General features: G+C 39.9%; 1 protein-coding gene and 1 long non-coding RNA gene across 4 annotated transcripts; both read right to left on the reverse strand.

Annotated features, from left to right (window-relative positions):
• Window positions 1–6,542: 6,542 nt before the first annotated feature.
• LOC121904949 (olfactory receptor 4D9) lies at window positions 6,543–12,379 on the reverse strand. 3 transcript variants are annotated; one of them, XM_042422777.1, is made up of 2 exons: window positions 11,372–12,379; window positions 6,543–8,330 (listed from the first exon to the last, which is right to left on the reverse strand). In XM_042422777.1, the coding sequence occupies exon 2, from the start codon at window positions 8,294–8,296 to the stop codon at window positions 7,262–7,264; it is 1,035 nt and encodes a 344-aa protein (XP_042278711.1). In that variant the 5' UTR covers window positions 8,297–8,330; window positions 11,372–12,379; the 3' UTR covers window positions 6,543–7,261. The 3 variants fall into 3 exon arrangements, with proteins under 3 accessions (XP_042278711.1, XP_042278712.1, XP_042278713.1); XM_042422778.1 differs by lacking the exon at window positions 11,372–12,379 and adding an exon at window positions 10,251–10,581; XM_042422779.1 differs by lacking the exon at window positions 11,372–12,379 and adding an exon at window positions 9,823–9,847.
• A 7,267-nt stretch (window positions 12,380–19,646) lies between these two features.
• Window positions 19,647–21,156, reverse strand: LOC121906255. Its single transcript, XR_006098580.1, has 2 exons — window positions 20,970–21,156; window positions 19,647–20,331 (listed from the first exon to the last, which is right to left on the reverse strand). It is a non-coding gene; the product is annotated as an uncharacterized LOC121906255 (long non-coding RNA).
• Between the last annotated feature and the right edge of the window lie 5,592 nt (window positions 21,157–26,748).

A 26,748-nucleotide genomic window follows, 5' to 3' on the forward strand; every position in this document is an offset into this window, starting at 1 on the left:
GTTCATAAAGTAGCAGCAGATCAGAAATGTATTTTGGCCCTAAACCATCCAGTGCTTTATAAACCAACAGCAATATTTTGAAATCAATTCTCTGACAGAAAGGAAGCCAGTGTAAAGATCTGAGAACTGGAGTTATATGATCCACTTTCTTGTTATTAGTGAGGACTCGAGCAGCAGCGTCTGAATCAGCTGCAGCTGTCTGATTTTTTAGGGAGACCTGTGAAGACAGCGTTACAGTAGTCGAGTCTACTGAATGGACAAGTTTTTCCAAGTCCTGCTGAGACATAAGTCCTTTAATTATTGATTTATTCTTCAGGTGATAGTAGGCTGACTTTGAAATTGTCTTAATGTGGCTGTTGAAATTCAGGTCTGAGTCCATGACTACACCAAGATTTCTGGCTTGGTTTGTGGTTTTTAACATTACCGATTGAAGCTCCAAAAACAATGACCTCCATTTTATCTTTATTTAATTGAAGTGCTTGTATTGGACCATAGTAATCTGGTTGTATAGTTATGTAAATTTGTGTGTCATCTGCATATCTGTGGTAACATATTTTGTTGTTTTCCATAATTTGAGCCAGCGGAAGCATGTAGATTTTGAACAGAAGAGGCCCCAGAATGGAGCCTTGAGGAACTCCGCATGTCATTTTTGTCTGCTCAGATGTGTAATTACCTATAAACACAAAGTAGTCCCTGCTTTTTGAGTAGGATTCAACCCAGTTTAGTACTGTGATAGAGAGTCCCCCCAAGTTTTCCAGTCTGTCTAGTAATATGTTGCTGTTGATTGTGTCAAATACAGCACTGAGATCCAGTAATACTAATACTGAAATTCTGCCACTGTCAGTGTTTAAGTTGGTGTCATTGAAGACCTTAATAAAAGCAGTCTCAATGCTGTGTTGTGGTTGAAATCCCTACTGGAAGACATCAAAACAGTTGTTTAGTGTCACAAAGTTGTTCAGCTGTTAAAAAACTTTTTCAGTGATTTTACTTAAAAACAGAAGGTTTGATATGGGCCTTTAATTGTTCATTAGTGGCGAGTCTAGCTTGTTCTTTTTTAAGAGTGGCTTGATGACTGCAGTTTTCAGGGCCTGTGGGAAGAAACCTTGACAATTTGACAAAGATCTGAGGCCATGCAATTAGAAACATTTTTGAAAAAAGCCTGTTGGCAGAATATCAAGGCAGCAGGAGGAGGATTTCAGATGTTGTATAATGACCTCCAGGTTTTTATGGTTCATTAGATTGTGTCATACTACTCATATTGATTGTAAGTGGACACAGGGACAACACATATCCTGCACCTGATATGGAGGCACTGACTGCTTGTCTAATTTTCTGAATTTTGTCTGTGAAGAATGAGGCAAATTCATATAAGCCTTGATGGATAGAAGTTCAGGGGCTACTGACACAGGAGGGTTTGTTAGTCGACAGTAGCAAACAAGGCACGTGCATGATTATTGTTTTTGGCAATGATGTCAGAGAAGGAAGGCCGCCTTGTATTTCTCAGTTCCAAATTATAAATTTGCTGTCTCTCTTTATAGATGTCATAATGTGCCTGGAGATTGGCTTTTCACCACCTGCGTTCAGCTTTTTGACACTCTCTTTTTTTCTATTCTGACCAGCGTGGTGTTTCTCCATGGAGATGGCATCAATAACATTTGTAATTTTAGACCTGAAATTATCTACAAGCTCATTGACCGAGACCCAAGAGAGGGCAGGTGTGGAAGAGAAAGCCTGAATACATATTTCACTGGTGTTTTCAGTGATAGACCGTTTTGTGATTACGCCTGTTCGAGCATTTGTTTGCACGGAGATAGCACTCTCAGAAAAACAAAGGAATGATTACAGAGAGAAACATTAGTCATCACAACCTTAGAAATGTTCAGACACTCGGAGATGATTAAGTCCAGAGTGTGCCCCTTTATGTGTGTGGGCTCTGTCACATGCTGAGTCACTCCATAGTTATCAAGAACACAACACAGTTCTTTAGTGCTGCTGTCTTGGGGGTTGTCAACATGGATGTTAAAATCACCAACAATAACAAAACAGTCAAAGTAATACAGATTATAGACCGCAGTTGAGCAAAGTTATCAAAAAAGTTTGCACAGTTTTTAGGTGGCCTGTAGATAGTTAGAAATATAGCTCGAGATATGCTTCAAAAGAAGCAAAATTTCCATAAGATATCTGCTTGTATTGGAGGGAATCATTAAACAAAATGACAACTCCACCTCCTTTCTTATGCATTCTAGCTTCACTTATAAATAAATATCTTGGTCTAACCAAGTTTCAATTAAAAACATATAATTAAGATTATGCTTGATAATAAAATCATTCATGAAAAATGTGTTTCCTGTCAAAGACCTGATATTTAATAATGCCAGATTTAGCGTGTTAAAAGCATTTTCTGCATTATCTATTGTCAGCTCCAGTCTCTTTATGAGCCCGCTCTGTTCTGTTTGGTTAGCTTCAGGAAACTTCCTCCTGCTCCGGAGGCAACCTAAACAAACTATGAAACAAACTATAGTAGCAGGATTTCACTTCTTTTTCTTGTTTTTTACTCTAAATGTCAACTTCTCAATTAGATCCATACATGTTCGGGCCGAAATCTGATCCGAAATATGAGAGTGGACAACGCGAACAACACATGGACGTTAGAAACAACCTTAGCAACAAAGGCTACAGAACGGATGGCTGATGAATTCTGAGCAGGTTGAACTGACTTTTGCAGGGAGTATTTCTATATACGTTCAATTTTGGAACTTTGACCATGTTTAACGTAGATATCCAACATCATAACAGAATATAAATAATAGAAAACCAAAAAAAAGTTAAATGTGTCCTCTTTAAATCATTAAAATAAAAACCAAAAAGCAATGCAAATGAATCTTTGCAGTAACCAATAAAATGTACATTCACCTACACACTACATATTAAATAACACCGATGTATGAAATGATATTCCTGATAATACAAATACCATTTTAATGACACAATAAATCCTTGCTTGAGTTTCATGGGAATGTTTTTTCTTTTCTATAAGTGCTGATAAAATGTCTAAATTGCAGAAAAACACTCCCTCCTCTTCTGGATAAAAACCATGTATGCAGTACATCCAGTCACCCCACCCGCCTGCCGGCCCCTCCTCCTGCTCTAAGGGGAGTGAAAAACAAACTCACACTGCTGAAACATCGTAATAAATCTGCTTTAAGCAAAGTGGTGAGCTCTATGTGAGACTAACCATCCCGAAATTGAAATGTCAATACAAACCTGAGTCACACAAACCATTTCCAAAGATCACACAGAGAACAACACCAGGCTAAATCACAGCGGTGAACATTCAATCACAGAATTCAGTACAATACAATACAAAGTGAGATGCTGGGTGCAAAACAACACATGTTCGGTCTTGTCTATAATTTTCTTCTAATAGTGTCAATGAACAACACACTGAACACATACCTGCTCACACTCAGGACACAAAGACACTCACTTTGTGAACATTTCATTGGTGGACATTTGAGTTTGGGTTTACCTCTTGCCATCATCTTTATGCTTTTTTTCCACTGTTGGAACTTAAAGGGTTTATATTCTACTTTATGTGATTTTCTGTTATATATATATATATATATATATATATATGTCAGATGTTAAACATGGCCCAAAGTCCAAAGTTTGAGATGAACATATGCGGAAATGCTGCCTGCAAGTCAAAAGTCAGGGCTTGAACCTGCATGAACGCTCCATTTTCAACATTTCTTTCTACCTTTGCCAATGAAAGACGTAGCCTTGGTTGCTAAGGTTGTTGCTAAGGTTTTTCCACGTGTTGTTCACGTTCTTATATTTCGGATCAGATTTTGGCTCCAACATGTATGGATGTATTTGAGAGGTTGACATTTTGAGTAAAGAACGAGAAAAAGAAGTGAAATCCTGCTACTGTAGCGGCTGTGACACAGCTTCCAGAAGCTGACCAATCAGAACAGAGTGGGGTCATCAGGAGGCGGGGCCTTAAAGAGACAGGAGCTAAAACGGCCTGTTTCAGACAGAGGCTGAACTGAGGGGCTGCATAAAGGGCAAGTATATGATAAATAAGGATTTCTTAACTGTAACTCATGCAAAGATATTCCAGTAGAGCCCAAGAATATAAATACAGAGCTGGAAATGTACAGAATATGTCCTCTTTAATGACTCGAAACCAGGAGCTTCCCTTAACCTTAATTTACTTCTAAAATATAGCTTGTGCCTTGTGTTTCTACTATGGTTTTCAATCCAGAACGTCAATTGTAAAGGCGACACTGTATGTCCACACTGGTACAAACATATAACACACATATCTTTGTGTGCTGTTTGGTAGGCGAATGCAGCTCAGTTGTGGGGACGACAACAACAATGGACTTTTAAACGTCAGTATTGTTAAATTAAAGCGCTGCACAGCAGTAGCAGTGGTAGTTTGACAGAATGGAACAGAGAGAACCACAGACTGTATATAAAGCTGGATTTAGCGAGGTGTGACGTCACTCGTTGGTTTCATTGGATGTGGTTTGAAGCCCAGAGTTGCAGTTATGGTCGGTGCCATCTTTTCCGTTTTCGAGCCAGGACCTTCCAAATAAGGAGCGCGGGGTGTTGCCTTTCACACTCTGGAAACACGCGCCGCTACCTGGGACCCAGGCTAACACTTAGCTTACAGGGAACACTGAGCGCTGAACCCTTGGGCTAATGTTAGCTAAAGACATGGCTGCTTTGAGTGATAGGTCACTAGCTGCTAGGTAGCTTGTTTTAGCAACCAGGCTTCATTCGGGCCCGGCTCAGCTCCACCTCTTTGTCCATTCTGGATTAGCCAAGAGTCAGGCACTGCGAAGATAGCGATGGCCGGAGCCGCCCACTTTGAGCTTCAAAACCACTCTTCAGAAACCAACGGGTGACGTCACAGTGGCTACAACCATATCTTTTACAGCCTATGGGCATCCCTCAAACTCCAGTTCCCAGAGGAATCGCAGCTAAATACTACCACCTACTGACATGCAAGAGCATAACAAGATATAAAATGTACAACCTGAACAATACTAATGTGGTGATTGTAAATTTGTTTTTGTTTTCTTTTTTAAGATAAACAGAAAAGGACTTATATATATATGAACTATTAAATTCATGAAGTCCCTTTTTTGTAAGCACCACACTCACCCCGACAAATAAAAATCCTGACATTTCTAGAAAACCAAATTCTCCCAAAACACTTCACTCCCACTAGTGAACATATGCTGGGGGTGTGTGGGCTGTGTATGTAGGCTGCAGGTACGGTGTAAGTGAATAAAGTGAAGCTATGGATCCTGGCACCTCCCTTATAGGTAAGTATGGTATTTGAACTAGTGTTACTATGTTAACTGAAACTGTGGCATAAAATATTCTTAAAATGACAATAATATCGTTTATTGCAATTATTTCTTGGACAATATATCGTCCAACAAAAGTAGTTATTGTGACAGATCTACTTGTTAGTACATAATTTGGATCCAAACCTGAGATCTGTTCACTTCACTTTTTAATGTTTTTATAAGTAAGTTAAAAATAGGAAATTATACCAACCTCCTTTAACGTCCCCTTCCACTCATAAACATGTTCTTCTTCTTGTTTCTTCAGTTGGATGTTTGTTCTCTTCTCTGTGCAGTTTGTTCCTCTGAGCTCACCTTAAATCTCAGTTTTACACATGTACCTGCCATGGATGTATTAAGGAGAGCTGGATACCACGTTCAAAGATGGCGTCCATTCATTCCTATGAAAGTTGGTCAGTGGCAAATGAAGCCAAAAAAGTCCTCTGCGTTTCTAGAAGACTTGAGCTGAGCAAAGACTCAGCAGCTGCACAATTCTCCGTTCTCTGTTTAGCATCGTCAGTTTAGGCTAACGCATTGTTGCTAACTTTGGAGCTAAGCCCCTCACTTTTCCTGCAGTTGGGGAAACAACAGACCTTTCTTTGTCTTGAGAAGCTGCAGCATTTATTAACTGACACACTGTAGTCTGTACTATACATTTATCACCTGATTTATAACTTACTGCTAACCTTTTCCTCTGCTTTCCTCACTTTTTTGCCGCTAACTCACTCGCTCAACCACATGCTAGCTACACACACACATTACGCACTGCCCTATTCCTTAAAGGGAGCTAAGCTAACAACAGTTTCCCAGGCATCGACACAGAGGCTGACTCACATTTCAGAACAGCACTGCACAGAGACGCCCCCAAACGCTATTGATTTCCGAATGAATGGATATTTGACGTTATTTTTGGCATTAAAAAGATATTTTTTGACCTGACAGGGGTTCTCATTGTCTGGCCTGTGCAATTATAAGGGAAACCCTGATATATATATGTTAAGTTATTTTGAAACATATTCAAATGTTCAATTTATGCTGCTTTTTTAGTATTTTTCACATATATGTGAACATATTTAGACTCACATTTATTCGCACTTAATAGGTATCCATGTCTGTAAATATTTGCATTTTTTGAAATATTATTTTAACATTTATTGTCACTGCTATTTACACATGCAATATGAAGATTAATTGCTCTAAGTATTTTTGAAATATATTTTCCAAACATATCTGAATATATTTACTAGTTTCTCACATATATGTGAATATGGCCTATACTACATTTCTGTATGGGTCTGACATGGAGACCAATTTGAGGAAAACCCTGAATAAATGAGTGTAGAAACATAACGATAAAGGATGAGACGGTTCACTGAATGTCTTGATGAGTATGAAAATGAGACATGTTGGACACCAGCAGCATCAAAACAGTTAATTAGGGGGATTATCTTCGGGGCGTTTTTGATACTGATTTAAGGAATCTAAGTCTAAAGCTGTTCTGGAGGCTGTTTGACCCATCTGTACTTCCAAATACATCTTTACATACGACAGATGTGGAATCAGAAAACAGATTTTGTTTGTATCATGTTTTAATCAATGTTTATCACAAACATTCCACAGACTGAAACAGGCCGCAGTTATCGCAACATTACACAAAAACAAGACGAATCCCCAACAATGAGGGACATTTAATATCCAACATTTTGTGATCTGAAAATTTTCCATGCTTGTTAACGATGTAGAAAATTTTACTTTCACAACAGCAATCCACAAGACATGCAGACACGCCTCTTAGCGAGACTCACGATGTGTGTTGGACAAAGAGTTTGTGCGACAAACAAACGTCTAAATGATGCTCAGGTTTGTCTGCAGTCTTTGGTTCCTGAGTGTTTTTTTTTTTAGGTTTTGGTTGTGTCTTTTCTCTGGAAAGGCATGAGGAGCTTGTGTGCGCGGAGCCTGAACTTCTGATCCCAAACGCTGTAAATAATCACATTCCAGCAACTGTTGGTGGCCAAAATCCAGAAGGCGAAAAAGGAAAAGTTGCACCACTTATTCCCCAAAACGTTCCCCACCACAAAGACGGCGATGGGCGTGAACGACGCGGTGAAGGCCACCGTTAGCGTCCCAATAGTTTTGGCTGCCTTGATGTCAGAGAACGTAGGTTTGGTGGTGCTCTGGCACTCGGTTTCCGCCAGGTGTTTCCTGCGCTTCGAGTGCTGCCTAATGCTGGACAGAGAAATCATGTTAATGACCACAGTGCCACCGAGGAGGGTGAAGTCAAAAGCGGGGAAGAGGAGGAGGATGTTCCAGGCCTGGCTGGGGAACTCGCCGATGGTCCCCAGAGCGTAATTACACATGCGGCTGCAGGAGTTGTACTCCAGAGCGATCTCGCTGCTGAAAACCATCGGAGACACCGCCAAGAAGAAACTCCCCACCCAGGAAAGGACGATGAGGATCGTGGTCCTTTTACGTGTAATCACTGAGTCTTTATGCAGCGGTCTCAACACGGCGATGCTGCGCTCAATCGTCAGCAGGAAGATGGTTGTGATGGAGACCAAAGTGCACCCTGCGAAGATCGGGCCGATGACATTGCACGGGTGGAAACTCACCGACTGTGAGTTGTATGAAGTCCACTCTGGCGCCGAGTCAGTCGCCATAAGATAGACCTCGGCGTAGACCGACACCGGCACAACAAATATCCCCACTGCAAGATCGGCCACAGCGAGTGATGCCTTCAGGTAACCCTGCGGCGTGTGGAAGTGTTTGGTCCCCAGCACCACCGCCAGAGTCACCAAGTTCCCAAACAAGGTGGCGAAAATCAGCAACACCATGAAGAGCACCATCAGGATTTTGTTGACCAGCGTGCAGCAGCACACGGTGCAGTGTGCCGGCTCGGTTCTGTCCAACATGGTCGGTGTGCTGGTCTCAATCATTGGATGAACTGATGCTGCACATTCACATTATGACCTGAAATACAAACATAGAGGGACGTCAGATTGGATCATTCCAAATACAGTGAGAGACTTACAAGTTGCAAGTGATTTAAATAATGTTTTGTGTAAAAAAATAAAGTAATCCTACAAAAAAAAAAGTTTTTTTAAGCATCCATGTTTCTGGAAATGAAAGAACTGTTTATTTTCTCATAGACAATGTGACTGACAGTTGGAGCCTTTCAAGGGTTAGATAGACTGAAAACCCGTCAATACAAAAGATTAAAAACTGGCAGAGTAAATATCTGGTTCTGTGACTGGAAAAGTCAACGATAAAAGCTTGTGGACATAAAAACTTAATGGGAAAAGTTAACTACAACTCCTAAGATGCATAAACATATAATCACAAAGCTTCAAATTCTGTTTTGCGCACCGCTAACGGTAAGCAGAAGCTAAATATCCAATCTTGAGAACACTGAAAATACAATTTGCAGCTTAAGTTTATTCAGTTATGGATTCTGGATCAGTTTTGGATGATTTTAGCAACAATGCCACCGTGTTTTGTTCAAAAAATCCACAACGATTTCCACCTCTGATTGGCTTCTTCTCCATAGCAACAGCAGCTAACGCTCATTTACAGTCGTCTGATGTACAAAACATGATTTCTAAGAAATATAAAATAATAAAACTGATGACCGGAACTCAAACCTGTATGATTGTTACATTATCTGGTAGAGTCCATGTTTCTATGTTAAGGTACATTGAGGATAATGTTTAAGGAACACAAAAAATGGCAATTATGGTTAAGATAAATTAGGTTTTTTATTGATTAACTCTGATTGTACTATTTTTTAAAATATTATCAGCACAAGAAGTTGTGATATGTTTCCACCAGGTTGTGTGTATGTATTAAGTTTTTTTTAATAAAATAAATACTAATATGACTTATTGTTAAATTGTCCATTTGACTTCTGTTTATAGGAATATTGAGAGTTTAGTGGTGTAAATAGCACAGGTTCAACAATGTATCAGGCATGATCACTTTCTACTTAAGTTCTTGTAGAAATTAACAATATAGTACGAAGTCAAGAGGTTGTGATATGTAGCACAACAAGCTAGCAAAGCTGTAAACAGAACCGCGTTTCCGCACATGGTCAGTGGCGTCTGCCTTACACTGAACTACTCTCCGGAGACTGAAAACATGATCACTGTTATTAGTCTTTGGAGCCGTTTCTAAACAAACTAACGTGAGTAAACTCGTCATAATGAAGGAACATGTGACCCAGTGCAGCGGTGTGACTCACTGACGTGTTTTTAATAGTTTCTGGACAACAACGGAGGAATAAGTTATATCAGGCTTTGATACACACACAATACTTGTTAGTAGATCAGTTCATTGTTGGTTTTGATCCAAACATGAAATTTGTTGAAAACAAGAAAAATATAGAAAATTTTCAGCCTTATGTTTTAAAAACTCCACCTCCTAATTATTCAACAAATCATTTAATCTTTGGATTTAGTAATTTAACCTATTTTTTCCTTCTCAGATGTTCCCGCGCTGTTCAACCACATTACGTCAACGATGTGACATAATGTGAGTCATGGCGCGAGAGGCAACTGGAGTAAACAGAACTGGCTTGGCACGCGCGCGCTCTGCGCTCTGCTCGCTCACGTGAGGGCTGACCCGGGCACAGGATGGATGGATGGATGGAGGGATGGATGGATGGATGGAGGGATGGAGGGATGGATGGATGGATACTACTCACTCCAACTGCAGGAGAGGTGACGTCATAATCTACTCGGACAGCTGTAGTAGTAAACAAAACCCAGCTGGCGTTGCTGCGTCTTTAATCCACAGGGACACACATTTTTTTTTAAAAAAAGTCTCACTTCAGGTTCCTGGACATCCTCCTTCACATATACTTACATTGAAACTATGATACACATACACTCACACATTAATTCAGCTAAATATCAGGAGGCTCTACTTTTTAAGGGTTAAAAACGCACAGTTACACCCTGTGGTCACTTCTCTCTTTCACTTGTCCTCAACTCATTTCTCAGAGATGCGGTGGAGCTGAAACCTCCCACATATCCTGCATATAACCAACAGAAGATCCATACATGGTAATGATGAGAGCCTCCAGCGCGAGGAGAGCGCGAGGAGAGCGCAGGCTGATCTGGAAATGTTCCTGCTAACACTTTACTTTAAACCCCCTCTATGACATTTCTTAGCGATATACAAACATATTAAATAAATGGTTTATAACACCCTATAATATAGTTTTAAGCAGATATAATTGTTTATTAATGTGTTTGTGTGCACCTGTAAGAGAATGAATGATAATATAGTTGTAATAATAATATAAAATATGTATTCATAGGAGAAGTTATAATTGTTTACATTAATATACACATAAAATGTCCTTAAATACTTACATTATAGTGTGTTATAAACCATTTTTTAAATGTTACTCCTATATAAATGCTAAATAAGGGGACTTTAAGTAAAGGTGTTATTGTCAATAATGTATCTCAAGAGATTTTCTTGCATAAAAAAATCAGTTTTTCGGATGCCAATGTTGAAAAATGCTGACAAACACGCAGCTATAATCTACTCTGTTATTACTTATGTCTCCTCTCATTTTCAGATGCCATGTCCTCAAGCTTTTTTCTTTCTTTCTCTGTATATCCATCTACAGCGCGCAGTCATGCAGAAACCTCCCGCATATCCAGCCAATAATCCTCAGGATGCAAATCCATGAAAAAACAAAACAAAATCACTTTCCAGAGCGCACGGATCAACTGAGTCCAGCAAGACTCTGCGCGTCTTACAGGACAGCCTCTATCCAAAACATATTTAACATGCAGCTATTGTCGCAGTCACTCTGTTTTGCAGAGATGTTGGATTATTTGGGATGTTATAGTTTAGCGCACTTCCAGATTCCAGATTCAACCCTCTTTAAAAAAAAACAGTTTTCCGAGATTACTACAGGAGCTTAACTCCTGTGTGTCAATCTCCAGAGGTCAGATATTCACGCTGTGATAATAACTGATATTGCAGTCAACTCTACTCACTTTGAGCTTTAAATTCCCTTCAAGACGCAGAAGCCAGCGATGCGTGAAGCAGCATCTCCCTGCTGGATATCCACGCAGCAGGTTCTCCGCTGCAGCTTAAAACATTCCGCAGTCCTCAAGATGAAACTGGAGAAGAAATGAAGTCCATAACCAGGAGCAGAAAACTCACTTTCCACCAACGCGCAGATGTTAGTGCATGTACCGGGGGGAGGGGAGGGGGGAGGAGGAGGAGGATGGATCCGCGGAGCCGGGCGCTGCGCTCTGGTCCGCTCCGCTCCGGAGAGCCGGTTAAAGTGTCTCCTCCGCTGGTTTCTCCATTGGCTGAGGATGCTGATGACAGAGGAGCCCCCCCACTCCCACCCCCACCCCCAATAGTTTGACGTGTTGAGGATGGTATACATCCTGTCACTCTGTCCAAGTGCTTCAATTATCTGACAAGAAATTCTTGGCTGCAGAATATCTCCAACATCTACTCCTCCTCTAAAAGCCCAGTTTCTTCTTTTGTATCATTACCTTTCATTGAATCATAATTTTAGGCATGAGTCAGTTCAGTACATCAGACTCAGTGCTGCAGCAATCCGTCCAAGTCTGAGTCAGAGCTGCAGGATGAAAATTAGATCCTGAAGCAGCCACTTCCAGATCTGAGGTTTCAAGTGACAGAGTGACAAATGATGTTGATTTTTGTGGTATTTTGTGCTTTTATTCACAGTGAACATTAGAGGTTGATAGAAGAGAGACGGAGGGAATGAAATGCAGCAGAAGTTTAACTAGAACCAGGGACATTTTTCCTTTCAGTCATAGTTTATGTTCTCTTGAGATGTTTATGTCTTAGAACATCGTCTAATCAATATTGCAAATGTTTAAATATGAAGCAAAAAACATGTCTAATAACAGGAGCTGGAGGAGGTAAACATAGCCTCAAACATCTCTGAATACAAGACAGTTAAACCTGCATTCATGGATTTTTTTGTCCACTAGTTTTCAGCAGAAACAAGCAGTGAACACAACACTGACATATCATCAGCTTTTAAGTTGATATGTTTCCACATCCAGCAGCTACGGAGCAACATTATCATTCATGTGGAGTCGTGTTTCTGTCCACCTGGTGAATGTAAGTCCAATATTCACTCTCTTTTAGCTCTGTTTTTGTTCTCCACCAACTCCTGAGGGAAATATCTGGTTCTTTAGCTGCTAAATGCTCCACTATGTTCACCAGCTAGTCTACAGCTAACTGTGTCTGTTAGCAGGTAGTGTACAGTGGCTTTTTACAGCTTTTTCTCTGAAAACGACGCTATGAGACGCTGAGAGTGAACCAGAACAGTAAAGTTGCAGCCGGACAGATAAACAATGAGCTGAAACTCACTATAAAGCTCCGTAAAGCCGAGAGGAGCTGCAGAGTCTCTGATAATTCTCTGTAGGTTCATCACTACGAGCCAAACACATTACACACTGACAGATCAGACACTGTTATTATAAAATATATCGATTATAACCACTTTAAACCAGATTGTGTTGATTTTTTTTTACATAAAACTGGTTGGTTATTAAGTTTGCAATATTTAAATTTTAAGAGACAACCATCAACAACAAGAACTGACAGGTTGATAAAACCTTTTATCATCCAAATGAATCAAAACACTCTAAACTGCTCCTGTGCAAACGACTTCTTCATACACGTTACATCTTTAGGAAGATTAGATTCTCTGGTACAGAGTGTTGTTTTGTTTTTTAGGGTGTTTTAACACTGGGACAAGATAACCCAGCTGTTTGTGTTTGTAAAAATGCTATTTTCTACTATTCTTGGATTGTAGAAAAGCAAATAAAAAGATAACCCAGTAAACTTTGATTTGGTGATTCGCAGGTCAAAAGACATCTAGATTTTATAAAGTTTGTTTGGCATCAACAGTTACTTCAAATATCACATTTCAACATGTGATATTGATTATCTGTCAGCGTGCGGTCAAGATCTGCTCCAGACTGAAATATTAAAATGTTGCTGAAGCCTTGAAGGTTCAACACTTTATTGCTTTTGCTTTCTTTGGTCTTTTCTGCACACGGAACATCTATTTCCTGTCTGTCCATCATCCCTCCTCTGTTGTTCTTCCTGAGGTTTCTTACATTTTTTTCCCTGTTAAAGGAGTTTTTAGGGAGTTTTTCCATATTCTAAAGATGGAAGATATTGTGTTGCTGTAGAGGTTGTAAAGAAACCTGAGGAAAATTTATGATTTATGGTACTGGGGTATAGAAATATTGATATCTCAACATAGCTTCGGTGTGCTCACATCAAACAGCCATGAACAACCACACTGACAATAAAACAGAACAACATGACATTTTCTACCAAATTCAGCTGAAGTAAGTATGTCTTTTTGATCTGAACATCAGTGTTTATTGGTTCTCAGAGCTATATTTGTGAAATGATCTTGAATCAAACTACTCCACCAATTTAGCATTGTACTCCTAAAACATTATCGGACTCATGCTGAACAGTTTTTCAAAAAAGGATCAAAATCGATACAGCAGAACCAGAAATATCTTCTTTTTTTATTCCATGCATTCTTCTCTCTTGTCAAAACTTGACACACCAGATGCATAAAACTCTGTAGATTTATGACTAAAAGCTGTGTGACGCACAAAGCCAGAAACATGCATACGCACTGTTTTTGTCTGATTAAAGAAAAACTGTGCGTATGCATGGCTCTGTTTTATAAATCTATTGTGGAAATAGACGCATGTCCACAAGTCTCATAACCACTGCCACAATTAGCCATAAATGGATGAAGACACATATGAACTCGCTGCCTGTTCCATCAGTGTTCAGACCTGTTAATGAAACAAACAACAGTGCTCTCTCTTGTTTTTAAATATATATATATATATATATCTTGGGGGGCATTTTATGCTTTAATTGGACATCAACAGATGAGAGATGACAGGAAACGAGGGGAGAGAGAGATGGGGAACAAAGATCCACTGCTCAAATTAAGCCACGGACGTTGCAGTTATGTAGCATGCATCTTAACCAGTAGGCTACTGGGACGTGTTGCACCGCCGAGGTTCTCCAACAGCCAGAACAGCTGTCATTACATGTGACTGTGTGGGTATTTATAACCATATCAGTAATACATCACATTGACCTGTAAACCATCGTCATCATTTTTAAATGTGTTTATATTGAAACTGATTTATTTTCCCCGTTTGGGTCGTTTGTGTCCAAATCAAGGATAAAAAGAAAAGAATATTAACAGCCAGATGATCCTTCCCATGTAAATTAGAGTGATAAATGTGCCTTTGATTGGCATTTTACAGGTCAGTGCAGTTCATTTTCAACTTCAATAATGTTTTAGATTCTGTCTCTCACCTTATTTTATATTTAATAGTGAAGTAGCCTGGAGCTGCTCGCCTCCAGCAGAGATGAGGAGCGGACTACAGAGATCTGGTAACATTACTGCTTTCTACTTTCACACCCCCACATTTCACACGGCTCCCTCCGGACACACGAAAGGCTTTATACTACTTTTTACACATGTAACACCTGGAAACACACTTACATGTGGGAAATAGGTGGAATTCCTCTTTAAAGGGGACCTATAATGTTTTTCCTCATATAAATAATGTTACAGTGTCGGATGTTCATATTAAACGTGGCCAAAGTGTCAAATAATGAGGTAAATGTATGTAGAAGTAGAGCAAAACGCAGCGGCTTCAGACTGCTCTGAACTCTTGGTTTCCAACTGTTTCTTCGACTTTCTGTCCGAGCCGATGTCGGCTGGTGACGGATTTCTTTATAGGGTCATCTGCTCCACACACAGCTCGCCAGTTAACTGCTCCACTCTGATGACATTATGGTGTTTTTCCATTGTTTTGTGGGTAGTCAGTCTGAGCCATGACTGTCTTTCCATTACACAGCAGGGCAAAGTAAAATAAGTGATTTACCTGTTGGAGGTGTGCTGGTCGTTTGCAGCTATTCCTCCCTGCATTATTTCTAACTGATCTGCTGAACAAACAACTCCAAATATCTCCATATGTTGCTGTGTTTAGCACCGCCAGCAAAGCTCTGCTAATTCAGTGAACATGTTTAATTTCCTGTAAATTCTTCACAATAAAAGTCTCCCATTATTTAGTCATTTAAAAGCAGTAAAGCAGGAAATGTTGGGTTTGCATCGGCGGTAACTTAACACGACTCTGACGCAGCTGTGTCTCTGCAGGCTTCCTGAAGCCGGCCAATCAGAGCATGGGATCGGGGGGGCGGGGCCTTAAAGAGAAAGGAGCTAAGACTGCCTGTTAGAGACAGAGGCTGAACTGAGGGGCTGCATTAAGGACCAGTATAAGATAAATAAGGAGCTTTTTGAACTGTGAGTCATGCAAAGCTGCTCTAGTGGAGTCCCAGAATAAAAACAGAGCTGGAAATGAGCATAAAACGTCCCCTTTAAGTGTTGCTTGTACCGTCAAACCCACTGAGAATTAACACCCTCAACTTCAGTAATGCCCAGACATTTTCCTTTAACTCTTCTCCGTCTTAAAACCTCAAAATGTCCTTTTTTATTTATTTGCCTTGAAGCTTTAACCAATGCTGTGACTGCAGCAGACCGACTGTGCTGTAGTAAACACTGCCTGTGTAATGTAATAGTATCATTTATCTACAGGTTTGGCTGCAGTTCTGCACTGGCAGCAGTGGACAAAACAAAACAAAAGCATAATCCTGTGCTTCTCTGTGTGGTGGGTAATCCTTAATCCAGGGGTCACAGCGGGCTGCAGCGGTCCGATGCTTCACATCACAGCGTGGCGAGTTTGTCTCTGGAGCTTAAATCAGCCGCAGAGCTGCATGAAACCTGTCAGCTGCTTCCTCTCGGGATTTGTTTTATAATTAAAAGACCCTCTCCTCATTTGACTACCACTACTACTGGCATAAAGATTAAAGGGGAATTCCACCCTTAAATCAATATTTTAAATACAGTAAGATAATATATACTGTCTTGGGCTCAAGTGTCGCATACAGCTGCAATTCAGTTCACAATGCACAATTTTTCTGTCAAGTCTGTCTTTAGATAAACTTTATTGATCCCACGAGGGGAAATTTAGGAATATAATACCCATATTGTGTATCTGCTTGTTCCATCATGTTTTTGAAGCTATAAGTTTGTCTTCAGACAGGTATACAGCCTTATATTTATTTAGACTAATGCTCCACCAGAGCTGTTACTGTTTTATTCTTCATATCTGTCTCCTGTTAACGCCTGAACACACTAGTATTGGATTTGCTCACGGGGGGTGAAGTAAATCTGTGCAGATTTTTTGTGAACTTGTGAATTTGTGCTTGACAAAGAGACACGATGCTACTCCTCTGTCAGAGTAAAAACTGCTCCACAGAAGAGCAGCGGTTATGAGACAGGAATCGATGGTAAAAAAAAATACATCTTTTGTTGTTAAGGAGCTCCTCCAGACATGTTTGAAGACATCTAAAAATACTTATATTTTTGTCTGGTATCATTTTGCCATAAAATATCTCCTTAAAAATTCTTAAAATTTCATTAAGAAATCCAGAATCTATGAGAGTTTTCCTGCTGGACACCAGATGTCTCCTCCTTCACTGTGAAGTCAGTTCTTTGTGCTCTGGAGGTTTCAAGTTCCCACATCACATTTGTGTAAACTGAATGGCTCCAAAATTGTTGTGATGTCATAAATCTTGCCCAGTATGTGCGCATCCTAAAACTCATATTTCAGATTAGCCCAGAGAAACTTTCCTCCTTCAGCAGATGGATGTGAAAACAAACTCTGCACATCCATCATTCTGCACAGAGAAGCACAAACATTCGACTGAAGGAACAAGAAGAAAAACACATCTTTGAGTGGAGGAGGACTTTAACTTATTGTAAAATGTTGTAGAATCAGACATTTATTTTAAATTTAGAGACAGTTTTGACACTTTTCTTTAAGAATTTGAAATGGGTCTAAAATTATGTGAAATTTTACAGAAGATTTTATGTAAATTTACTTCCTTTTTTACAGTGTAGACTACATTAAGAGAACTTTGTAATTGGAAATATTATAAACAACATTTTATACACATTTCCCCCAAATTCAACCTGACATATTAGTTATTTCAGGATATATACTGTACACTCTCTGAACAGAAAAATCTAAAAACAGACATTTATTTTAAATTTAGACGCTTTTCTTTAACCCTCCTGTTGTCCTCGGGTCAAATTTGACCCGTTTTCAAATGTTTTTATATCAGAAATATGGATTTCTTTCATCTAATTGCCTGAAAATCACATGGATGGTTCCATACCACACACTTTGCAAGTAAAAGTAATGATCACTACTTTCATTGAATTTTGGGTGTTTTATTAAAATTTATAGCATCTGTTGACTTTTGAGTCAAAATTGACCCGGGAGGACAAAAGTTGCATAGTTGACAGGAAGACAGCAGGAGGGTTAAAAATGTGAAATTATGTGAAATTTTACAGATGATTTTATGTAAATTTACTTCCTTTTTTTTTTTTTTTTTTACAGTGTAGACTACATTAAGAGAATTTTGTAATTAACAACATTTTATGCACATTTCCCCCAAATTCAACCTGACATATTAGTTATTTCAGGATGTATACTGTACACTCTGAACTCTCTGAACAATGCAAGACAAACAAAATGATGGTGTGAAAAACTGCTTGTTTTTAATGTGTCAGCAAAACTCAACATCTCATGTCTCAGCCGGTTTATTTATGTGTCGAGTTGACGTCCCGGTGGAATCACAAATTCAAGGAAAAATGATGAGAGATCAGAAATAATGTTTCAATCTCCTTTGAAGTATAAGAAAACACAATTTAACAAACACAAAAGGAGCGTAACGGCGTTTGTTTCCCTTTCGCTGCTTCCCTGATTGTCTTCGTAAAACCTGTAGGTGTTGGCTGCAGGCTGCGATGGCTTCTTCCTCACAAAGTTGTGTTGAATTCATCGCTGCTTCTCCCTGCATGCTGCCTCTCCCTGCATGCCGTCTCATTAAGCAGAGAGAGAAACGCCGCTCTGTCAGGTTATTACGCATTTAATTTAAAAGTCAAGTAGGCACACAGAAATGACAGCAGCCTTATTAATACTGCAGTTGGACTGAAATGTCAGAATGAATTTTATTACTTATTAGGTTTTAATGGAGAGCTTTAGTGTTCCATCATCAGAAGCTGCGTCTGACACGCTTTCACTTCAAAGAATCAAGTTGTTGGAGAAAAAACTTTTCCTGCATGAAAACATTTGAATGTTTGTTATCAGCGGCTGCAGTTCAAATACCGACTCATACTGAGTAATTGATACATTAAAGGTGCAATTAATGACATTCAGCCTCACTGGATGTCAGCAACGATTTGCTACATGACGTTATAGTGGAGTAACGGCGTCCTGAGCAGAGAATAAAGTCACACTCCCTCTGTGTGTGTGTGTGTGTGTGTGTGTGTGTGTGTGTGTGTGTGTGTGTGTGTGTGTGTGTGTGTGGTTATCTGAGCTTCTCTGTTCTTTGTTTTGGTATCCGTGCATGTAAGTCCCTCCGTGTCCGTTTCCAACATGGCAGCTGTGTCAAATACTTTCCAAAAACATGTTCTGAGAACATTTGAGGCGATGCAGCAACAGAATCCGGATCTATATTTGATCAGCTCTGCCTAGTTTGACAGTTTCATCTAAGTTTCATGAGCTGTCTGTGTTTTTTTTTTTCCAACTTTATTGAGTAAACGACACACACATTTGTTTTGGTCTGAGATGTTGGTGCCAACTTTAATATGCAGAGAAAGAAATGTGTATTTTACTTTGCACACAAACCAGATTTGGAAATGACTCTGCACCCGGTGGAATGAGCCTTGTTGACAGTTTCATCTCTTTATTTAGAGACAACAAGGCAATCATACAAGCCTTCCACAAAAAAGGATTTAATAATACTTTAAAAATACCTTTATTAGAAAAAGCACATGTGACTTTATTGCATGTGAACATACAGGTGTGATGTCACCCGTTGAATTCGCTTTGGAGTCGGTTTGAAGCTCAGAGTTGCAGCTTATGGCTTATATATTATAGCTACTTTAGCTAAATTGTGCTAGCAGGGCAGGAATCATAATCAAATAACATTAAACTTAGTGAAATATTACGACAACAGTCCAACTCAGCGTGAGTCCCGGAGCCGAAGAGAGCAGCAGGTGAGTCAATCAACGCCTACACGGCAGATATCAAAGCGGCTACAAGTCTTCAAATCTTATTAACGGAGCAATAATTTCCAAAATGACCAGCAGCACACTTAGTAAAGGGTCTGAATTTAATGATTAAGACCAGAATGACTCATTGAAACACATGAATGTCTCAGTATTTCCAGAGAGAAGTTCAGGCTTTATGAATCAGTTGGAGCAGTTCGGATCTACATGCATGTTTTTAGATAATTCACATGAATTCACACGATTTACGCATGTGTGATATTTCCAAGTGATGATATAATACAGGTATAAACATTTTTAGTGCATACTGTAAACAAAACCAGAACATTTGTCTATAACATGATGATATTTAATTCACTACATAGTTAAATTAATAGTGGATGTGACTTCCCGTCCGGTTTCAGCTTTGTAGAGAAAGTTATTCTCTCCATCTCGTCTGTATGCAGCACGTTGCTGCAGCTCTACAAGCATGAAAACACTGTTCACTAGGTGACAGCAGTGACACACGCTGTCTGGTCCTCCTTCTCCTCCTCCTCCTCTTCCTCCTCTTCCTCCTCCTCCTCCAAACCTCACCTACAGCAATTCAGAAAGCCTTTGTCCTCCTTGTCAGTAAAAACCCAAAGAGAGAAACGATGGGCTTTGTGATTCTGTGACAGGCTTCAAGGTGAGAAAAGCTGCTGCTGGTTAACTGTGTGAAGAGCTCTGATGACCTTTGACCTCCGTCTCCCCAGACACACCAGTTTAGAGCCTCTCTGGGGCTTTCATGCCTGTCTGGAGTAGAACAGAACTTAACTACTTGGTAAAAGCTGTCAAAAGCCTCCCAAAAAGCACTGTTGTGATGAATTACAGGTCAAAAGATGCCAAAACGTTGAGGTTAAAACAGCTTGTTGAAAAGCAATTTTTTAAAATACGTCTCGGTTACATATTGCTAAGATAAAGATTAAGATTCATAACAGGTGAGAGCTTCAGGACTCATCACTGTGACTTGTTTAAAATGAATGAAATACATACAAACAAGAAAAAATCAATGTGCACAGGAGGAAAAAATCCTTGTAGGCTTATTGATTACATCTACCTAAATAAAATACATATACACATAAATATACAAGAAAAACAAAATCAGACTATTGAAAAAAACAAAATTAAAGCCTTTTTAAATCTTTAAGGAAGAAAAAATTTTAACCCACTGAGAAAAGTAGTTCCATAAATTTCCTTCCCTCGTTGAGTTTATGTATAAAATTATATATTTGAGAAAATGTTATATCAATATCATAGTGTAAGATGCTGCAGCTACGACTGGTTATACACACAGAGCTGCGCTGTATGTTTATGTATGTATGAAGAGAGCCGACCTCCCCGCTCCGGCCATGAACCATCTTCTACTGAGGAACCATTGAAAGCATTCTCACCTACTGCATCACTTCCTGGTTTTGATAATAGCAGAGCGGAAGAAAGACTGAACAGGATAGTGAGAAATCACTGGTGCCTCGCTGCCATCTTTGCTGAGTTTTTATACAATCAACGCTGCGTCTGTAGAGCATCCAGCATAACACAGCCTGTTCTCCCTCATGAAGTCAGGGAGAAGATACAGGAAGATTCGCTCAAGGACCCGAGGCAATCAGACCTCTAACCCTTAACATGTGATCATTCTGGATCAGAAAGACCTGCTCTACTCTGCCTCTGATTGGCTAGTACTCATTGCCTTCATTTGTTAGGTTTAGCCATGAGGAGTGAGATGGTTGGGTTAGGGTTAGAATGTCATGATCAGAGCCAATCAGAGGCAGAGTCGGGGCGGGTCTTCGCAGAACATTCCATCGCCATCCTAGGAAATGAAAACTCACTTGCAGTGTGAGGTGATATTTTTCTTTGGGATGCTGAGGAGCTGCGGCTCAGGCTGTATGTGGGCTACTAAAGGACTGTGGGGTGAAGTGTGTGAAAGTCTGTTTACTCTGTGACGGTGCAGGGACGCAGTGAAGCTTGCCTGGGTTGCCAGATCATGGGGCAAAGCTTTGAGACCGACGTGTTTTGGAGTGTGTAAGTTACGTGTATGTTCATATGTACTAGTCAGATTACTGAATATGTTATTCTTGGGGGATTTGGAGCGGAGTGTTTATTAAAACCTGAGGACCTATGTCACTATTTTTAAGGGTTTAATGTGCTGAACTGTAAACCGATTTACCATAAAAGATGCACTAGATGTTATGATTCGAATAAACTGTGCGAGTTGAGAATCCAGTTCCGAGAACTACGAAGCAAGTTCAACATAACCAGGCTTTCTTTGCATTAGCTGGCTCGACAAAACCTAAAATCTCAGTCAGAGATAACGGGTATCATGATGGTGGTTATCAACTATCTTTGTTAACTTTCTTCTAATTTTCTTCATCAGTCTTTGACTCTTCTTCTGCACAAAATGGACCAATCATGTGCCGCCTACTTCAGTCAAGAGTAACAAGTCGTTATAATTGAAAATTTAAAAAAAAATTAATTAATTAATTAATTAATTAAAATAATTACAGCAAAAAGCAACACTGCTGCTGCAAATAAGAGAGGAATGCTCTCGTCATGTAAATTCATAGGTTAATGTATTTATTTTGTTTTGTTTATTTTGTTTATTTCTAACGTGACAACTGCACATTGTAGAGCTTTTAATCTTTATACAGCGTATTTAAACATTATACTCAAGAATTAAGTAAATGTGGTAGAAATTAATTTGATATTATCTGTGGTAATTACCAATAGACTAATCAATGTTTTAATCAGTGTTCTACGAGCTGCAGCACCAACAGTGTAAAATGGACTTTGCAGCAAATCAGGACCAAGCATAAAAACATAATCCAAAGTAGTATATAGTTGCTGTAACTTCATTATTCTTTTACCGTATGGATGATATGCTGTATAAAAGTTACAGTGTTAATATTACTTGAAGCTAAGAGGGAAAAAATGAGAGGGAGACTGGAGGGGAACCAGATAAACAATTTCAGAGGAGCTGGCTCTCTCTCTCTAACAATCAGGGTCGGTCAGTAATGGAGGAGATCCAATGGAGCGTCCAATCTGATCCTGGTGCTGGCAGCTCCCAGCAACATTTGTTTGTCCAGGGAATGTATACGTGGTTTGGTGGTAAAGTATGTATTTGTAGTGGCCATCAGGTGTGAAAAGTCTTTTATCTAATTTACAGTTGAAGGAGATACTTCTGCCCGAACCGCCAGCACTCTTGTTGACCCCCACACAGAGATAACTGTCGAAGCAAACTGTCATGTTTTCTTATCAAGAGACAAGTGTTGAATCCACTTAATGCAGTTCTCTTAAATCATTCTTCAAGTGGAGATCAATGACAAGGAGACACTGACTGCTTACCTTAGCTGGATAGTAGGGATGTGCATAGAGCCCAGTATTTGTATTTGTATCTGTATTTTTTTGAGGCAGCAAAATTATTTGTATTTGTATTCAAATAAAACTCAGGAACTAAACCTATGATTTTAAGTTTAGTTCCTGTAGGATAGTTCCAGGTTAATGTTTAAGGTAGAGATGTGCAGAGAGCTCAGTATTTGTATTTGTATTCGAATAAAAGTGGAAAGAAAAATCCTGTTTTTGTTTTTATTACGCTTTTAATTTTAGAAAATTAAAGTGTTACAATAAGTGTTCATGAAGCGTGTGCCAGTAGCTCAGCTTTATCTCTGGGGAACACCCCCAACTCTGGCAGTGATGTCCAAATTAGGAAATGTGCGTCATGTAGCAGGTGGATGTGACTCCCCTCACTGAGACCTGCTGATAGACGTCACAGCGGAGCAGAGGAGAGACACTGAGATAGCGATGTAACCGACCTGCTCACTGGTATTTGACATGGTTTATTTTTCTTCCTGAAAATAAATAATTTTTGAAATATTTGTATGAAACAAATATTCCTAAAAAAAAAACACTATTTGTGCTTTGCTGAATAATGTATTTGTATTCGGACACACCCCTACTGGATAGCAGAGTCCAGGATATTGTCAGGGATGAGGGTGCAGCAGTTTGTCATTTCGGGAGGTCAGAAGCAGTCTCGAGTAGTCTAGTTTATTGTTGATGGAGTGAACATTGGCGAGGAAGATTGACGGGAGAGTTGGTCAACAGGGGTTAGCCTTTAGCCTAGCTTGGATGCCGGCTCACTTGCTTGCCGCACTTCTGCTTCCTCGTGCACCACTTTCTGTGTCCCCCTTGGCGGTCGAACTCATGGGGCGATGCCAGTGATAGAAAGATCTGTACCTTGCGTTGGATATCATGTGGAAGGGAGAGTTCTGTAAAGCTTTGTTTAGGTCTGGTGGGAATCTGTAAACAACTAAAGGTGCCTCCCAAGGCCGTCAATATATACCAGTGAATTTCTTTCCTTCCTCAGAATTCTCCACGGAGACTCTGCACACTCTCCGATGCTTGACTTCAACCAACCTCAGTCTATTGATAATTTATCCATCAATTTAGTCCTTCGAGACGGATTCCTGGATGTGCTTCTCGGCCCTCTCTCCAAGTTTAAAGTTACAAAATCCTTTTCCTGCTACGTTCAGAGATAAAGGCGCTTGCGGGCCTGGAGAGGGTCGGGAGCCCCACGGATTCCTTTGTGAGGTGAGAAGTTCATCTCTTTAATCAACATTGAGTTGTTTAAAAGGCCTGAATTTGTAAGCCCAGCATCAAGCTATGTGGGTGAGAGTTTAGTGGTGATTTTAAACGGCTGTATCAGACTGGCAACCCTTGGGAGAGTGAAGGGAGGATAGGTGTGTTTACCAAGGTTAAAAGTGTGAGAAATAAGAACCTAAAAAAATAAAATAAAAATTTATGCGATAATAAAAAAAAAACCAAACACTAACAGTGTCTCAGTGAAATGAAAACCAGACAAGGGTAACCTCACGGTGTCAACAAATTGTCTGAGGACTGGAAACAAAACTCTACACATTTCACTGATTGGACCAGTTGCTCGGGTGAACTCCATACAAACTGGTCGGCTGCAAGCCGAGGCAACGCAGATTGTCCAACGTATCACGTAGCTTCTTACGTCGCCGCTGTATTACCGTATATCACACAGTATATGCACAAGTACATTAGACTACCGTATATGACAGTTGTGGGTAACTTGTTATGACGGTAGGCATCACAAGATCGTGGTATTGTGATTATCATCACAGTCCTATTTGGGGGGGAAATTTATCTTTATCATATGTGTATCAATGTGTATCAATGAAAGGCTTGTGGTATTCTGCACATACAGGCTTAACTGCTTTAGGTGACCTGAATAATGTAAAGTAATTGAGTAGCTTCTCTTACTGATTTATTTTACAGGAGGAGGAACATGTGCAACAGCCCCCTCAGCTTGTGGCCTCCACTTCTAGGCCTCAGCATCTTTAATCAATGAGATGTTAAGAAGAAGATGCTAACTCTGGTTTATCTGCTTTAGCATTTGAGTGTGACAGAACCATCAGTGTCGGCTGGCTGTCTCTGTCACTCTTCAGTATTTATTTATCAAGCCTTTTTATCTTTAAAACTGTCAGTTTTATATACAGTACTGTGCAAAGTTTGCTGCTTCTGTCTCTTCATGTTAATCTCAGACTGACTCCATGATGTTGAGATTAGAGCTCTGTGGGGGTCGAACCATCTGCTGCAGGACTCCTTGTTCCTCTTGTTGATGAAGATAGTTCTTTATGACTCTGGCTGGATGTTTGGGCTCGTTGTCATGCTGCAGAATACATTTAGGAACCATCAGACGTCTCCCCGATGGTGTTGCATTATAGATAAGAATCTAAACATCTGAAGTGTCTCAAACTTTTGCACAGTGCTGTATATATATATCACAAATATCACAAATCACAAATTTGCCGCAGGGGGATTTATTATCTGTGCAGCAATACGGCATCTTCTGTCTGTCCTCAGAGCCCCGATTCAGATAAGGAAAAACTCCCCCGCAAAAAATGTGGAAAAAATTGAAGAAACCTCAGGAAGAGCAACAGAGGAGAGATCAGGACGGACAAACAGGAAATAGATGTTGTGTGAACAGAATGAATGAAGAGAGCAAAAATACAGGATGACAGAATAATAGATGGATTGATAACATAAAGACTCAAGCAACTTCCAGAATAGGACCTGAGCCATGTGACCTCCATCACCATGGAAACCTGGAAAGACACACACACACACACACACACACACACACACACACACACACACACACACAGGGGAAGCAGAGAGAGAGACGGGGACATTTTATCTGTATCTATATGTCTGATTTGCTTTCTAAATTTTAATGTTTGTTTTTTCTTGCAACATTTTTTGTTCTTGTCCTGTGTGAACAAGATACCAGCACAAAGTGTTTCTGCTCTCATCAGACCATCCTGTATAAATATATAAGGTTATATATATGATATATAAGGTTGACTGAGTGAATGAATGAATGAAAATATTCCCTCTCTACCCTCTCCTTCCAGTCACACATCAAATCCGACACCAAATCTGCCTTTTTCCACCTTAAGAACATCTCCCGACTCCGGCCGTCAACACACCGTTGCCGAGACCTTGATCCATGCCTTCATCTCCAATCGTCTGGACTACTGCAATGGAGTCCTGTTCGGGGTTCCCAGTAAAACCCTGGACAGGTTCCAATATGTCCAGAACTCAGCTGCCAGGGTTCTTACCCACACTAAACCCTGGCAGCACATCACCCCCCACTCTCATTCACCTGCACTGGCTCCCTGTGAAATACCGCATCTCCTACAAACTCCTCCTCCTCCTCACCTACAAATCCCTCCACCCCCTGGTCCCCCCCGGTACCTTTCAGACCTCCTCTGTTTGCTCAGGCTTTTGGCCCACAGTTAACCAGTTAACTTCTCAGTTGCTTATTATTTAAGCTCGGCTTAGTTTTCTTTTTTTTTTTTTTCCTTTTTTGTAAAGTGTCCTTGGGTGTTTTGAAAGGCGCTATATAAATCTAATTTATTATTGTTATTATTATTATTATAATGGCTGTTTCAACAACATTTCACTGTTGATATTTCAACCTGTTAGGACCTGCTTCAGCCAATTTTTGCTGAAAAGTCAAAAATATCATTGTTCTTGTGTGGTGAGAGGGTTTTTTTTTTTTCCACACCACATAATACTATATTAAAGGGGTATTACACACATGTAGTTTTAGCATTTAGTTATAGCATCTCTGTCTAGTTGGGGAACTCATGA

Source organism: Thunnus maccoyii, chromosome 10 (genome assembly GCF_910596095.1).
Source record: "Thunnus maccoyii chromosome 10, fThuMac1.1, whole genome shotgun sequence".
Taxonomy (NCBI): domain Eukaryota; kingdom Metazoa; phylum Chordata; class Actinopteri; order Scombriformes; family Scombridae; genus Thunnus; species Thunnus maccoyii.